This window comes from Amblyomma maculatum, chromosome 4, assembly GCF_055883805.1.
Source record: "Amblyomma maculatum isolate TAMU_Amacu chromosome 4, ASM5588380v1, whole genome shotgun sequence".
Taxonomy (NCBI): Eukaryota; Metazoa; Arthropoda; class Arachnida; order Ixodida; family Ixodidae; genus Amblyomma; species Amblyomma maculatum.
The window spans coordinates 77,904,568-77,922,446 of record NC_139347.1 but is presented as its reverse complement, the minus strand read 5'-3'; the positions used below and the strand labels follow the sequence as shown (position 1 = coordinate 77,922,446).

The 17,879-nt window shown below is 45.3% G+C and overlaps 1 protein-coding gene across 1 annotated transcript in view; it reads left to right on the top strand.

The window, feature by feature from the left end:
* LOC146191485 (corticotropin-releasing factor receptor 1-like) overlaps positions 1–17,879 on the top strand; it is a 201,534-nt gene that overhangs the window by 108,802 nt on the left and 74,853 nt on the right. Inside the window, exon 2 of the mRNA XM_084599958.1 lies at positions 7,038–7,180. Within this exon, the coding sequence (XP_084456084.1) occupies positions 7,038–7,180 (143 nt within the window). The remainder of the gene's footprint in view (positions 1–7,037; positions 7,181–17,879) is intronic.

The window sequence follows — 17,879 nt, the reverse complement described above, 5'->3', positions numbered from 1 at the left end:
TGGGCCACCATCGCCGCGTAAAGTGCAGACTGGCTGTCGGCGCACAGCTGCAGCGACGCATCGCGGGAAGTTTTGTGGGGATCGCTAAATGATCCGCAGAGCGAATGATCACCGCGGCATCCGACCACGCTCGTGAAGCAAAGCGCGGGGGCGATCCGAGCGACGAAGAGTGTGATGAGCGGTTGGGTAAGATGGGGGAGTGGAAGAGGACGTGTTTTGAAGCGTCGAGAGGCAGCATCATTACCGCGCCTTTCCCGTCGAAGCCCGCAGAACACGCGGTAAAGGCTATGGCAGCGCGAGCGCGAGAGGGCGGGCGGTCGCATTGCGACAATGACCATTGTGCATTCAAAACACGGGACTTGCGCGGCGCTGGCGCGGCGAGAGGCAGGACGTACGCCGTGGCCCCGCACTAGCTTAAAAGTACCGGCGCTGAACGATTCTCACTGGTACGCGGCGGATCTTAGCCTGGTTAACGCGAGCGATGAATTGTGCGCACTCGCATTGCGGGCAAGCACGAGCGAGAATTTTTAATGCGTCCTGCTATAACGTCGCCGCTTACTTGGACGAGGTGATCACGTAGAACGTGGGAGAGAGTGAGGAGGTGAAGACACTACTTGCCTATTTGCCCTCCGACACACGCTCCTTCTCATTTTGAACCAAGGAACAAACACTCTTGCAAGGCATCTAAATCCTTTCTCTCTGTTGCGACTTCCTCTCTCAAAAGTAAAATTTGTAAAGCACCTTAGCTGGTTTGCTCGCTTTCCCGCTAGGCGGTTGACCTTCCCAAACGGTCGTTGCTGCCTGCACAGACCATATAAAGCTCCGTTTCGCACCACCGGCATGCGCTCTGGTTCCGGTGCGCAGTTTTTCGGCGGTTGTTGCTAAAGGTGCAAGACGCACGTAGTGCCGACTCAAGCGAAACGCGAGTTTCCATGAATCCTTCGGGTTTGTTTGTCCCGGTAGGGGAGAGACGCGAAATACGGGAAGAATTCGATTGGAACAGCGAGGGTCGGCTGAGAACAAGGCGTTGCGCTCAATTGCGCGTCACGCCCCAGAGAAGTTGAAAAACTACTCTGACTGGAGTGGTCTCACCTAAGCAAAGGTTTCGTCCTTGGAAAAAGTTGTTACAGCATCACCTCACGATGCGTTTCCGTGGAAGGAAAGTTATATTTTCTGGTTCGAATACTGCCGGCTTGCTATTCACGCGTTCGGAAAATCGGTAAACGCTTCTAAGTTAAAAGTGAGCGGCTTTTTATTTAAACTATATCTAACGAGCGAATAAGGTGCAATCTATTTCTCCCTCCAACAACCCGAAATAGAAATAGATGTGATACGAAGCTCAATCTTCTATAAATATTGCTGAAATATCAGATCATGAATTAGTAGCAACGCCTCCAACATAAAAAATGAAAGCATCGAATAGTACAACACTCTAAAATCTGTTTACATGATTTGCATAATCTACAAAACAAGTACATTGTGGCATTTTCGATAAAAACAACTTCAGGGGCTCTTAAGCTCTGCCTTTAGGGGTAAGATGAAACAAAGTCACTGGCTCCCGTGTGCGGCTGTTCTTGCATATCCTCGTTTCGGCAGATACACTTCCCTGCGCGCTTACCAAATTATCTGAAAGGCAGCGCAACGTAGATATAAAGTTCCACTTTAACCACGCGGCACGAGTGGGCTTGCGTGGCAGGTGCAGATCAGATGGACCAACACCGTTCGTACTTCGAGTTATTGATTAGTTCACTCTAGCTCTACCGTCTGATGTTCTGGCCGTTTTTGTTAGCACAGTTGGCAGAGTGACTGCCTCGGAAAAGCGGTGGTCCGGGGTTCGATCCCCGAACCAAGACAAACTTTTCTGTAGCTATGAAGTATCTGAAAAAGCTGTATAGCCTTGCTTTGTAGCCGTGAGGCTGCGTTTGGGTGGATGTCGATGAGTAAATATTCCCTTGTTACAAATATTTTCCACCTTGGGGGACTCTTGTAAACATTCAGCCAAAGAGTGAATTACCTTCGTCTACCAAGAATCACAGTAACGTATATTACAGGCGAAGAACTCTAATTTCCAACTGCACATTAACTGGAATTCGGACAATAAAACATCATACGCAAGTATAAACATATCGAGAAATTTAAATATGCAAAGCTGAAAATGCGTGCTTTACTAGATAAAATGAAAACCTCATTCACATTGATCTTGTATCCCACATGCCAAGTGGGACCAGAATAGGTAAAACATGTGGCTGGGTAGCTATTTTCTTGTATTACTACGTTCACACAACATAGAACAGTTTTGGGGCTTATTGGAGCCCCAATTTGTCGAATTTCGCAACCTCATTGTCTTTTCTAGTACTGTGAGCAGCTTCCCAAAACCTGAGCTTGGTTTGGCCTATCTGCACTGCCTCCGCGAGACTACGCGCCCCGGCTTTGATTTGCACTCTTCGCGTGGAGTCCTACAGCTTGTTTGTTTAGATTTTTACTGCCTTTCTTTATTCCGAATCTCCGTGTTCAATCCGGAAACCACTGTGCGTGCCTCCGAATCTGGCAACGAGCAACCTGGTTAGAGGCACGTACACATTGCTGCAGCAGTATCCTTGGGGATTGGCAGCTCTTTACGATAGGCCCCGAAAGCTTACATCCTGACCGCCGACGTTGGATTTAGGCAAGGCTTGGCAGCTGAAACCGCGCTCAACCCACCAGCTGCGGGGTAAGGAGGCGACGCGGAGAAGATGGAGAGAAGAGGAGGGGCGGCAGGAACGTTGTCGGATCAAAGTTCTCTCCACTGCGAAAAGCGAGAGTGAGCGGATAGACAAGAAAAGGCACAGGCTGGGAGAGAGGATATGGCAGATATATAATGGTAAAATGTACGAGAAGTTCGACACCCGCGTACGACAGTCCTAGTAGCGGACCAGCTTAACACTGTAGGTGGGAGTCCTCTGATCGTATAAGGCCCGGTCGATGGCCGACAGATCACGGGGCGTGGGTGCGAACATAAATACATGCTACATACATACCCATAACGGACAGAGAGTACCGTGCGCGCAAAGTCTGATTGCGAGTAGCGTGCGACGACCCACACATGCAATACCGACCAGCCGCGCGCGAGCACACACATAGTGTCATGAATCCCGAGGGAGCACACACAAAAAGCAAGGTATTTACTAGCGGCACGCGAAACATGCTTTATCACAAAAAATAAATACGTGCACGGCACACTATATGCCATCCGGGTTGGAGGGCTCAAGAGAAATCCTCCAAGATATCACGTATAGATTATCCTGTTATTGCGCGCAACTACGTGGCAAGGAATAGACGCACCGTAAAGCTAGCTTTGTTCACTCACTGGTGAGTGCACTACCCTTCCGTGATAAGAGTATATAAAACTGTTCGGGATTGCAGCCAACGTTCTGCAAACCTCTAGCAACTCGCTACGTGGTTCGGAGAGTGCCACTGCGAAGGAGAGAGTGCTGCTGCCTTTCACCTGCACGCCATCCATTACACACGTCGGTTGTCGCTAGTCCGTTGCGCATACGTCTGTCCCTGGGTCACACGCAAAGAACCTAAGCCCGGAGGATCATCGCGCGCTCCGTGTATCTGAGCCGCTGTCAATGCGCTCACGAGGCGCGATGCGTGAGTCGTGGGGCTGCTGTTGGTGGTGGACATCAATTACCACCCTCGTCTGCATTTGGGCGAGGCAGGCGACTCGGAGAAGGCTCGTGTGCTGTGGTCATGAACTGATCGGATCGTTCGTTGCCCTCAATTGAGAAGTGGCGGAGAGCCCATTATTATATCATGCAAGTGAGCATCACAATGCCCAACATTTCGCCGTGTTTGGTATAGCACCTGTTTTCGCCCGTTTACTAGCACAATTCCCAGCACAACAACGTGACAAAGCCCAACAGCGTAGCAGCAGGAGATCGTTAGCACATGGCTTGATATGCTGATCGCAACGAGACGTGCATAAAATTTATTTTTTGCTCCTTGCTGCTAACAGGCTCTTTTTGTAATCGCTAGTCAAGTCACGTGTAGATCGGGCCATAGTTGAAATGGCTTACTTGTACCAGCAAATAAGGTAAGCCTCATTTTATACTGTGCTCCGCACATACGCTGGTTTCCAAGCGGTGGTTTTTATTTTGTGAGGAAGGCAACCTATATGTTATTTATGTTTTCTCTGAACTGATATTTCACCCTTGTGTAGTAACTGCTGGTTTAAAACAACCAATTAAAAATCACTCCAAAAGTTCAGTTAGGAGAGAACAAAGAGCAACTGAAGGAACATAAGGAGCACAAGGCGTCTTTTTATTTTTTTTTTCATCTCGCTTCGTTCAAGCAGCCGCTATGGGTTAGACACCAGGTATCCGTTTGTTTCTGGTCTCCGGTATTCCAATTTTCCGGGAATCGCCTTCTGTTTTCCTAAAAAACAGCTTCTTCGCACCTGCGCACTTGATTCACTGCTCAATTCGTCAAGTGTCCAAGAGCATTATAGATTCGTTGGGGAACTTGGATGCAGGCACCTGAGGCGAATCATCTTCGGATTGTTTCCTTCGCTTTCTTTTCATTGCACTTGATTGTATTGTATTTTTAACGGACGAGGAAGCCGCTAGGATATCTTTAATCGTGCTATTTCGGGAAAATTTTCAATTGAAGTATATTTTTACCTTTTTAATGCAAACTTTGGCTTTATCCGAAAACTAAGATTCATTTACGCATATTGCACTGAAGGCCGCATTCAACAAAAATAAAAAAAAAAAAACAGCGCAATCTCATTCTTCACTTCCAACACCACTCTCTCACGCTAATCTCTCTCGCATCATTTTGCGAATATATTTACGTTCCTGAGGGAATAAATTCGAATTTTATCTTCTAGTCAAACGCCCATCACTGTTCATGTCACCGCATTTTGCCAACAATAATTATTAGTGAGAATATATCCGTTCAGAACTGATTACCACATGAAGGGATGTTGATCCCGATGAGACTTGCGATGGCGGAGGCCGTCCTCTCCTCTGTCACTGTACACATCGCACGAAGTGACGACGGTTGCGCACAGAGCGGATAAATTTCAGCATTGCTCTGTTGTCTCTTTTCACCATGCACTCATCTCGCTTCAATAAATGTGCTATCGCCCCAGTATTAAGGTTATACTGTCATGATGTAGGCTGAAAGTGGTGATGAGAGTTAAGCAGTTCTAAGGCGCACAGCAATATGGAGACAAAAAGCAGTGTGTGGTGCCGCTCACACTTATATAATTGGCGTTTCTTTCCCACGCTATTCTATAGTAATAGACAATGTACAGGCCGCGACGGTCCTTCTCGATACATTATTAAGGCGAAAGCCTTTCTAGACTCATGGTGCGGCCGTATGAAGACAGTTAAAAGAAGGAGAAATGATTGATAGTGATAGTTAGTGATTAATAAAGGTTATAATAGAGATTCTATAGGTTTTAATGACTAATAATATGGCTACTAATAACTTGTAATTTCCCAAATGTCTTACGATGGCTTTTAACGAATACAACTGATCTGAAATGACTAAAAATGCTTAATACTGAGTACTAATGACTAGAATGACCTACCAGTTACTTGTAATGACTACTAATAACTTGTAATTACCAATAATTCTAACAACGACTTGAAAATGGTAACAATTGATTAGAAATGACTAAAATGCTTAGTAATAAGTAGTAATGATTAAAATGACTACTAATGACTTAGAAGAGCAGAAATGTGGGCAAGTTGGTTGACCTTCCTGGCTGAAAAAAAGTCCTTGTTTCCAGTTCGCACTTTTTTCAGCCATACTAATGACCAGTATGTCTAACGACAACTTGCAATGAGTATAATTGATTAGAAATGACTAAAATGCTTAATAATAAATAGTAATGACTAAAATGAGTATTAACGACTACTACTGCTACTACTAGGCTTTGGCCGTTTCCCTCTTAATACACACGCTGGTTTCTAAGCGGTGTTTTTTATTTTATTACGAAGACAAGCTATATTTTCTTTACGTCTCCTCTGAACTACCAAGCGTTCACTGATCTGTATTGAAGTGTGGCTGAGATGAAGCGGGCGTCGGCAGCTTCTTCGCTGACACCACGCTAGAAAACAAACGTCACTCGCAAAACAAAGAGATTACAAGTTACGTCCCCGTAAAGTAACTTGATTTTACTGATATTGCGCGCCGTTTTCGGGCGATGGGCAAATTTTTCTGCGAGCTCAGAAGCAAGCGATGCTATGAGCGACAGGGATGAGTGTCCTTTGAGACCATCACTCGATGGAATCGCTTAGCGTATTGTTGCGAATTGACCACTAGACGAAATTTGTAAGTCAGCTTCTCCGTAAGGTTTGTTTTTCAGCGAAAAGGTCGCGTTCCCAGACAACAGTCTCGCATTATTTAAAGAAATAAAAATAGGCAAGCTCCCACTTCTAAGTACACTTAGAAATGTCTCCAGCAGAATTCAAGCGGATGTGTCAAACGGGTACAGTGGTTGAATACTACCCCTTTATTAGTCACAAAAAGGATGAAGAGGATGTATAGAAAACTGGGCGAGTTGAATTGGATTCATCTTAAAGCAGCACGAAAACACAAACTAAAAGGAACAGGAGACGACACAAGCGCTTTCTAACAACTAGCAGTTGTTAGAAAGCTCTTGTGTCGTCTCCTGTTCTGTTTAGTCTGTGTTTTCGTGCTGCTTTAAGATGAAGGGGATGTGGTTTGTCCAGCGCTTTGCTCCACAAGCATGACTGCTTTCGACCCATTCATCACGCCCCCCTTTTGTGACACGTTCGCGGCTCCTAATTGTGAATAGCCATAAGGATGCACCTGCCTCTTTTCGGTTCAGTAAAGGCTACCAGAGAGGGTCCTCTGGGAACGAGGCCTTCTGATTAGAAAACAAGCCTTGCAGAAAAGCTGACTTACAAATTTCCGCATGAGGTCCATTATCAGCACATGCTATTAGAGCTTAATGCATACACTGCGCGAGTTCAATCCACTGACTTTTCAACCCTAATCATTCCAGGATCGTCGTCTTGGAGCTCGGTGAAGTGCGAGGCAGCCTGGGACTCATTCACATGCTGGCCCCCAACGGCGGCAGGAACGATGCTGCGCAAGCCGTGCGAGGACATCATCTCTTCCCTCGGAGTGCCTGTCGACATCACGCAGGCATCGCTGGAAACAGGTCAGTGCTCCCTGACTCCTCCCAGCGACGCTCTCCTTAAGCTGAAGAGTACTGCTTTCCCGGCTATACATATACTAAAAACCATCGCGCCAGAGTGCATGGGTGGTTAGTTTGGCTTCTTTTTTGAGCTGGGAAGAAACACACTCACGCAAAGTTCACAGAGAGAAAACGAAGGAATTGAATTGCTTTCAGCCAACTCGAGAACCGGAAGTGCAACCACGCGAGTGCTACGTATGTTCGAGTTACGTAAGCTGATATCATTTTTTGCGGCACCCCTGCAACATCTTCCCGCCACTGCCGTGCCTTTGCTCAGGGGATTTGTATTAGACGTGCTTCGGTGGGCCAGCAAATCACTTGCGGTTAGATTTAGCCCGTTTGTTTTCTCTTTTGCGCGTCCCCGTCCTTTGCGTCGTCGTGTTCTTTCCGGACCTCCGTCCAGAGTGCCCAGCCGGCGAGAGAGACGTGACCTTTCCTGCCGTTTAGGGATATTCCCTGCGTGCCTGGTGCCTTTTTCCTAGCGGGCACTGAAAGTCGGCATTTGTCGCAGTCTGAATAGCCTGGTAAGGTCGCTGACCGGAAAACGTGGGCAAGAAGGACGGTGAAATCAAACAGACTCCGTTAGGAAGAATGCTGTACAAAGTAAGACCGAATCCGTTAAACACCCGGAAGCCTTGATATTCTTTCAAAGAACATGGTTTTAAGATAGGGCATTTATATAGGCCATACTGTAGTCGGTGGTGGATATTTATCTCGCGAAAATACAATGATTCGAGGCGTTGTGTAGCATATTTATTTTAACATGTTAAAGAGTGAAAAATAGAAGTCATCGTCACCTACTTAAAAATTTAAGCCTGTAAGGCCTTAACAATATCCGAAAAAAAAATTATCGTTCTCAGGCGCTTATCTTGCGTAAAGAGGGCTGGTGCATTTCACTAGCCTCAAAATTAATCTGGTAGTTTTCCCTCCCGAAGTGAAACTTCTTAACATAATTGATCGGCTACCTGATTGAACGTTGAGATATATACTTCTTCGGCCGAAGAGAAAGTGAAAGGTTTATCGTAGCAACGCTTCTTCGACCTGATACCCAGTGAGGAAAAGAGGAAAATATTATAAACAGGAGAGAGTGAAGACAGCGGATTATGATACCGTATTACGATGAAATTTTGAAGGAGTGATACGCACTAGTCGTAAGTACGAGGTTGCAAACATATCTTGCAGGTGTCTAGACAGCCGACGTAGGGGTAACCAACCACGCTCATTGGTATAAACTGGCTGGCCTATATTTGGACTAGGTTCGATGAGCATGCAACTCTGAGTGAAATATAGGTGTTGCCTTAGGCACGTACTGCAAGAATGAGGAGGCTTTCCGCTAACACTGCACACGGCGTAAATTATATGTCTACATTTTTAGTTTTGTTACAAGGCTTGCCATCCTAAGAATTATTTGCATCTTAGCGTACTCTGGACGTCGAACGTTCAAAAAGAATGCTTAAAGAAAAAGGACAAACCTAGTGTGTCATGGGCTGTCTACGGTGTGTTTATTCTTGGTGTTTGAAGCCCTTCATTTCTATCATGACAAACCGACTCGCACAAATATCTATCTTGAATTTTAAGATGCTTTCTTTTTTTTTTTTTTTTTCAAAGTGATCATAACCGCTTTGTATGCAACATCAGAAATGGAATACTGCTTTATTTTCTCCGTTGCGACATTTTATGTCTTTGTCCTTTGACTTCAATACCTACTCATAATTTTTTTTTCTTTATTTTCACATAACATATACAAAACGTTTGCAAAAACTGCTGGGCCAATAGCCGAAGCTAGTATAGGCCCATTGTACACATTTGTTATAACAGCAACAGAAGACACCAACATAAGACTCGGTTATAAATGATCAGTGAACAAAGTAATAGCGAGCAACACTCATATAGCAACAATATATATTTTAAGCATCCTTTAGCAAAGACTTTTCATTGGTATTGGAGGGGAAGCTGTGCTGACATTCAGCTTTGTGTGCCCTTTTTCGCAACAGTCTGAATATTTGTACGAAAACATGGAGTTATACACCGACCCTTTTCGAAGTGTCCAGGCAGCCGCATTTCGATGAAGGGGAAAAGCAAGGCGCCTAAGTGCTGCACGATATCAGGCATGTTAAAGAACCACAGATGGCCGAAACTGCCGAAGCCACTGACTACGACATAGCCCGAGTCGCATTGAGGGACGTTGAACCCTACAAGCCAAGCCAAAGCATACATGTAACAGAAAAGCTAGGGAACAAGGCTTTTGTCATGTGATTCTTCGGGCGTGACCTCAAGACGGTTCAACAAACCTCAACATAGCCGTGATTTTGTCGAGTATCATATTCCGCTTGAGATAGTACTTCAGTACTCTTGATTTGCAGGTCGCGATGAAGATGAAGTTGACCCACTTGATAAGATTTTTTGCGCCGTGATGGGAAAGAAAGGAGTCCAATTTAGGAGAAATGGCATTTATTGATACGTTGGTGCGTTTTGACAACGTTGTAGGCCATAAATGAGGCTATTGATGCGTCCCTGCAACTGACTCTTTTTGAGGTTGGCCCACCCACAAATTAGTGAACACAGCGGTGGCGATGATAGCGACGAGCGCTCTCAGCTGTATTCTTAGAACAGCACGTCTTGGCCTTCGGCCGTCCTCGTGTGAAAGCTGGCATGCGCCAAAAGCACCTACAATAAACTGGAACTATGTTGTAGAAGCTGTACGGATTTCTGATTTTTCGAGAGAAACGTGGCCACATCTCGTGTCGCCCGTCTTATGTCAGAAAGTGACAAAGTTGCATGGCCACTGCTTTAGGCTCGAAAAAATCAAAGAATAGACATTGAAAAGATTTTCATGATTACCTGGTTATTAAACAGGCATCGGACGATTGCTTCGGACAAAAACAAAGTATGAGAGGGTATAACATGCAGAATACTATAATCAAACAAAAAGATTCTATTATGAATGAATGAATGAATGAATGAATGAATGAATGAATGAATGAATGAATGAATGAATGAATGAATGAATGAATGAATGAATGAATGAATGAATGAATGAAATCTTTATTTGCCATCAAATACAGATGGGGGGATTGTAGAAAAAAAGCTGTCCATGGACAGCTTGACGGGTCCACAATCCCTTCTTTTCTTTCGGCAGCATGGCAGCATCACATATGCACACATACTCTTCATTAAAACAAGTATACAGGTACATATTTAATATTATGTAAACATAGTAATCATTAGTTAATGTTTAAATGAAAACAACATAGAAACGCATTATTACAAAAGCAAACAAAAACATGTCTCGTGACGTAGCTTTGAGTGTTGTCCTGTAATTGAGATAGGTTACGTAGATTGTTGACATTCCTATGGGTTTCTTTTTTATACATATGACTTAAGCGATATTTATATAAATTGTAAGCTGGAATTACACCGGAGTTCTTAAAGAAAGTGGATGTTGAAGCAGTATAAGAAGCATTATATGTGTGTCGGAGATACTTTTTCTGTAAGAGGTGGATGTGTTCTATATTAGTGGATGTTGTGTTTCCCCATACTAACTGACAATAGTTCAAGTGTGATTGAAAGAGTGAATTATAAAGCAAAAGTTTGATGCGTGTGGGAAGGATATATTTTAAACGACCGATTACACCAGATATTTGACTTATTTTGCTGAGAACATGCTTGACATGATTATCCCAAGACAGATTAGCGGAAAAGGTGACTCCAAGGCATTTGAAATTCTCGACTAAATCGATGCATCGGGAGTTTATTATAATATCTTGATGCGGAGGTATGAGCTTGTTTTTTGGCCTGAATATAATCGCTTTCGTTTTGCTTTCATTTATCTTCATTTCATTTACTCTCGACCAATCCTCTAAGGATTTCAACGCACTGTTACATTGTTCAACGAGGAGATTAATATCATTGCCGGCGAAAAAAATACTAGTGTCGTCTGCATAGATGATAAATTCCACGATAGATAGATAGATGATAGATGATAGCATTCCACAACGTGCAAAACTTGCGATCTTAGGTGGTACCTCTCAGATGCTGTGACTTTGTCGGGACGGTGTGAGTACTCAAGTTCTTTGAATTCGCGAATGGCCTTCAACGGGTTGAAGTAGTCGCGCAAAAGCTTTTCGCTCAGCCCACGGCGACGAAAGGATGTCCACACCTATACATGGTCACCGGACTTGCATTCCGTGTGGAGTCGGCATTGACTGTAGTGTCTTCCGTCGTGCGCTGTTGGGCCTCGTACTCGATCTCTAGTGGTTCCTCGCTGCCCTACCCAAAGCGGGGATGAGCGCACAAGCGCTATTCTCACGTCGCGAAATGTAGTAACGGTATAAAATCAATAAAATGCCCATACGAGTTAATGGAATAACACGCTTTAAAGAGTGCGCATCCGCGAAATGATATTTCGAATCGAGTCATTACGTACGCTTGCGTTACACTCGTTATTTCACCAGTTTAGCTCTCGCAATCCTTGCGTACGCTAAAATCCCGTTGTCATCAATCCGGTCCGGTTCGGAGCAGGACGTCTCGCTTCGGAATTAAGTCATCGTTCTTACAAGGTGTTTATGCATGTTTTTGTTTTATTTACATGAACAATAATAGAGGAGAACGTTCAATAATCCCAAACCGTGCATCGAGTTTTCGTTTGGCCTCATCTCACCTTGTGCAACATCCATAAGCGCAAAATTTCTTTTCATTTTGGCTGAAATTGTCCATGCGGACTCATTTGCGTACGCTGCACTAAAAGTGAGAATACGACAATCATCGTAACGTCACGCAAATAGCTAATCTAAAGCTCCCCAATTGCCCTTCACAGTTTTTGAAGAAGATTGCAACTATTCGTACTCGTCTGCAGCAATATCTAGACAGGGTGCAAGCAGATGACGTTCAGATAATGCGCTTAACCCCCTCTAGTGCTGCACTGAAGGGGTTTCCTAGCTTCCAAAGTGCTACACGTTAGCTATGATAAAGTATATTCTTTAACTGGGCAAGTCGTCGGTCTCTGTGCGCTAAAGGTAGGTGGCGATATCGAGGTTCCCTTTTCAAGTTACGGTGATCAACGTAGGGTCAGCGTGGTTGCAGCTTCCGTTCCGTGGACTAGACTAAGTGGCATCATCCGGGCAATCTTCTCCGCAAGTGTTATACGCAAAGACAGTGTTGGAGGGAGTGACATCTGAGGTGGTCTGTTCGGTGAGCCTGTGGTTTTGTTGCGACGGCTCGTAAGTATGAGCGGATTATATGCAGTTCGGTGATGGCTCGTGCGACCGTAAATGCCTTTTCCCTATCTCTAGTGAGAACTTTTGAGGCGCTGTCTAACCATCGGTAGGGAATAGGCGTATTTCGTTTTTATGCTGTTCAATCAGCTGTAATCGACGCAGCATCAAAGACCCGTATTTCCGCTTCATGAGGACGACCGGTGCTGCCCATGGACCCTTTGCTGTATCGTCGAACAGCATTTTGTCACCGTCTTCCACGATGGCTGGCTATCACACGATGACACTGTCTGCGAATTTTCGGGAAGAGAGCGGTTGTCTTAGTCGGTTATAGTTCTATGTTTGGAAAAAGAAATTCGTGGATAATTAGGCAGAGGAACAGTATTTGCACATTCGAAGAAAGTTCTGCAGACGTTTTCGTTTGAGTCGGTATAGGACCAGGTTAATGTGGAATGTCGTCTCTGGTGGGAGTTACTAGGACTGTTGAAGGTGACCCTGAGAAGGCGGGTGTACTGATATCCCGGATGATTCATAGCAAGGCAGCGAACACAGCTGCTTTGTTGAGGTTTTGATAGCGAGAGCTAAGTTTAATTTCATCATGGATTCTTGTCGATTCAAGAATATGGTGCTGCCATATACGAGCCCGAGCCTTCGGACTAACAGTAGATGTGTGTTCTCTATGTTGACGGGGTAGTGTTTTCAGCAGCACTGGCGGCTAGGGTGATCAGGATGCTCGAACAGGGAAAGACGCTGAATTCTTCTTTGAAAAGCCTGAGCGCCGTGTAATCGTCCTGCATTGACTTAGGGGGTGAGGACGCTTCCGTCGAGAGAGTGATGAACTTGTACTCTAAGTCGATGATCACTCGGAAATGCGTTGCAAACCCAATGCCTGTTAAATAATCGGAAGGCTTAAATCACTGAGAGGAATGCCATAGCATCAAGTGCAACGTTACTCATATATAGGTTTCGTTCAATCTAGTCTGACGTAATTGTTGTGGCTTCTATTTTTTTTCTTTAGCATCTCCGATATGGTCGCTGTCGCTATGTTTCAGTATTTTATTGTTTTATCACTTATACGAGGCTTTCATTCCAGACTGCGGACACCGTTCTAGGCACCTACATGCTTGTTAGGTATGCATGCAAAGTTACTGTGTCATCGGTTTTCTTGACGTAACACACAACACGGACCAATCATTGCTGGGCATACCTGCCATCTTCCAGAGAACCTGCCAACTCAGTCGTGTCACGTTGGTTTTGACGTGACATACCTCTCCGACCAACCAGCGCTCGGATATCAGGGAATGTTTTATAAAGAACCCAAGCTTTGAGTGTGACAACAGCTTTATTTCTGTCTCATTAAACTGACAACACCGGAACAGTGTAATACCTTCAGGTAAGTGGGAGCGTACGTATGCGCATTACCTATCACTCTAGCAGTATACATACACTAGTGATGGGTGATCAAGCGATGATGATGATGATGTCCTGGCCGCTAAATCTGTGCACCGTCTTAAGCGATCTTCACTTTCTTCAGCTGCGCTAAAAAAGACCCCTCATCGTGGAATAATTTGCTCTTATTTCAACTAGCGGGATAACTTTACGCACGACGATTGTAGTTCCAAGTCAGACTCTTGCTCTTGAGCTGCAAGTTTAGTTTCCGTGAGATCAATGCTTCTCTGGTCGCGATTGGGGCACGCAAATCGTTCTTCTGTACAACGTTATTGAAACACGTGGTCAAAACTCCGTTCTGCTGCATATCTGACGTCAGAATTGCAATTGAAAATTTACGAACATGCATTTGACAGGTAGTGGCAGGTGATATGGCCAGGTACTACTCCGCTTTTGTCACAATAAGTGGCGCTCTCTGGGAGTTGTTGAAAATCCGTCTGCTACAGGTTGAAAACGCCCTTGGCGCCAGAGAAATGACGGTGTGTATTCTTGACTACTACCGCCATCTATCGCATGCGCCTGTCACGAATATTGACTACACATTGCCTCCGAGATTAGCTATGGCTCCGGCGATCGCGGAAGCCAAGAACTGCGCATGCGCAGCTGAGGTTGGTGGTTTGTTTTCAACCAGGGGAGAGGCGCACATGCGCACTGCGGCTTTGTGAAAAAGGCTGATTAGTTCACGGGCTGTGTGACATCATGAGACCAGATGATATGGTCTGGTAGGCAGAAGCGTAGGAGTGGGCAGTTGGTGGGAATCAAAGCCGGGACCTTTGGATCCCTAGTCAGACACGCTACACCTAAGGCACGTAGTCTGGTTCGCGTAGCATGGTTAAAAGGGGACTTTATAGGCACCTATGTGAGGGTATTTCATACAATGCGGCACCTTGTGACTGTGTATTAATGAACATGTGTGAGACAACGGAGGCCGAAATTCAAGGATTAGCAATTAAGTAGAAAATTGCATGTATACGACGAAATATTTCTAAAGAGAGCCACACTCGACTCATTAAAGCTGGCATTTCACACCATTAAACGGAGCTTGTTTTCCTCTCTTTTTTTTTTTTAAGTTCAGTCGTGTTGTCATCGAGCTGGTCTTCCCGTTCATCGTCGCAGTGTATTCAACCGGTCAAACGTCGTAATCAGTATATGGTCTTCGGCATACTAAGGTTCCCTCCAAAGGCAACATTTTGTTTTCTACTGGGAGGGCTGGGGTCCCTTCCTAGCGCTATCCGCCCCGTAGCTATGGAGTAGCGACGCGAAGTGTAGTCTGACTGCAAAAGCAAGCTGGAGGGTGGGCCAGGCATATAATCTTCGCAACACAGGTACCCATAGGTAGTCGGTGGAGGTAGTCGTCGATCTTATGCGACCGCTAGTATTCGTGCTTTGAAGACCATGGAGGCTAAAACTTCGGAATGGGCGATGACGAAAGATTTAACCGGCATCAGTGCAGTATGCTTCCTTGCTCTTGAGAGCCGCTCATAAGCTGTGCTGGGGGTGCGAAGAAGAAACGGGCGGAGCCGGTTCCTCGTGCCGATGACCTTGTCTCGACGAAGCATGTAAAGCAGTCGCTTTACAAATGTAAAGCAGTCGCTTTACAAACGTGCTTCACATTTGCTGGTCGTTCTTACTGTTGAATACGTGACACACTTAAACATTTTGTAAACATCTTTCAGAATTATCACCCGTTCAAACTCTGAGGCTGGGTGGCAATCGGGGCTGTTGCAGTATAATCGAGGCTGGTATATAGTTGTCGTCTATATCTTGGGGCTCCCTTCTGGCCTCTGATACGCGATCCGGTAGTGGCCCGTGTTTAGGTGGCAGCCTTTGGAGACGGCGGCTGCGTTGGAGTTCGCTTTAGGTAGGGGCGGCTTCAGTTGCTTTTCCGGTGCCAATTTTTTGGGGAATAAATCGGGCTGATTCGACGACCATAGGAGGACACCCGCACTCACTCCTCTAGAAAACGTAATGTACCGGTGACAGCGTTACACAGTGATAAACGCGGTACTGGAATTATATTCTATTGGACAACTTACGCCCACAAATAACCGAATTCGGCAGAGACGGTGGTAAGCAACAAGCACGCACGAAACTAGTCGAGGAACACAACGCGCCTTTGTCGGCCGCGCACAACATGAAACGACGAGCGAGCCTCAGAGATAAGCCGCCGAAAGCAACTACAACGATTTAGAACAATGTCGAAACAGCTGTTTCTGTCTGGGATCGTTCCAGATAAATTTCGTCACAAAGAAAATGATAAAGCCTCTTTCAGCAATTTTAAGGAAGAGTAAATATACATCTAAAAAATTTGTGGCATTGTAAATGAAACGATTGGGAGGCCAAAGAAAAGCCCAAGAAATGCATATCCAGAGAATAAATGTATTTCGCGTGGGTATCACCCGAAGCAGTCATTTGCGTTTTTCTCGTTATGAAAAAATAAATAATAATACAGCTCTCTTTTCGCATGAGAAGAATAACTAGTCATAATCACGCATGATAAGCCATAGGAAATACGCCAGAATGCACACTGATGCGGCTAATGAGAAATTATTCATTATCGAATTATTATCAGTTAAGGAAAATTGCTGCCTTTTTTGTCGGAACTTTTATGGACTAGTGGAGGCAATCTACCCTCAAATAACAGCGAAGGGGCTCTAACGAAAGATTGCAACATATAACAAGTCTGACAACACAACTACCAACTACTGACCACCTAACCAAAACGACAGGCTGATTTCGCGCGAAGACCACCGGTACACGATTGGTTTCTTCCGATGACACATCACTGTGCTCTCATCGCCCAAATGAGGCGAGAGGAAGGAGCAACAGCCGCTCCTGGCGTTTAGCAGTCGTAAGCGAAGACGTCGATATCGGTTAGCGAAGCAGTGCACGTTGGTGCCCATAGAAAGGAAATAAGCCATCGGCGCTGCTTAACGGCCGCGGCTGTAGTGGACATGACGAACGAAGCTGCTGCAAGAACAACACCACCCTACCAGAAAAAACATCAAGCTGCGGAGGCAGCTGATGTGCGCGCAAATGGACGACGCGATATGCCTTCTAGAATGACAAGGCGGCACCACGACGAAGGAGATCCGTAACGACCACAGGACGAGGTTCCGAGCGGTGCATTGCGCCCGCTTCTCTTACTCATTCGTGCCAGTGCCGCGAGAAAGAGAAGGTTGCAAGATCGCAGGACTGACGCCCTGTTTGCACCTCTATACTCTGGCTCGAGGGTGTGTATGGCGGTGCGATGGATGTTGATCGTGCCTTTGCATTACGTGCTGACGTCAATGTGAAGTGGGACAACGCTATTTTCCCCTTAGCAATCTGAGGAATGCTGCGCAGATAACTTCCTCGGTCCAGCGCCCCCAAGGTTCCTCCCGAACTCGACTAACAGAATTATGGGAATAGTTTTTGTTAACGCCAGTAACTGAATCCCCGCCACTTTCTTACGGTCGCATAACAGCGGCGCGCAAATCTAATCTTCATTCTGTGTTTTTTTTTTTTAGCGAGTGAATGAAAACGACCTACGACGCAGTCAAAATCGGATTCCATTCTATGCCCTCTCTTGATAGGGAGTAAAGGGGATCAGCGTAAATAGATAATACGTAATGTCAAAGGCGTCATTTCAATCCTGTTATCGTTGTGACGTCGTGCTCTGCGTCAGCAGCATAATTATACACCTCAGATGATTGTTGGGCACATATTGCTTGCTGCAATTTTGCCGCTGCCAATTTACTTAGTATGGAACCAACGCAGAAAGAGAACACATTGTGTAGAATAAGCTACAGCTTAGCTGTTAAGAACATTTCGTGGAAGCAGTGATGTCCCTTCATTGCCCCTTTCTCTCTTCTTTTTCTTCTCGTTATGACCTGGTCTTTCTCTTCTCCTACAACTTTGACTTCCTCACTTTTGTCCCAATAATCCCTTTTTCCTCTTTGTCGATTTTTCGTCTCCATTCTTTTCGCTGAGCCTCCGTCTTCTCGTTCTGTTATTTATAT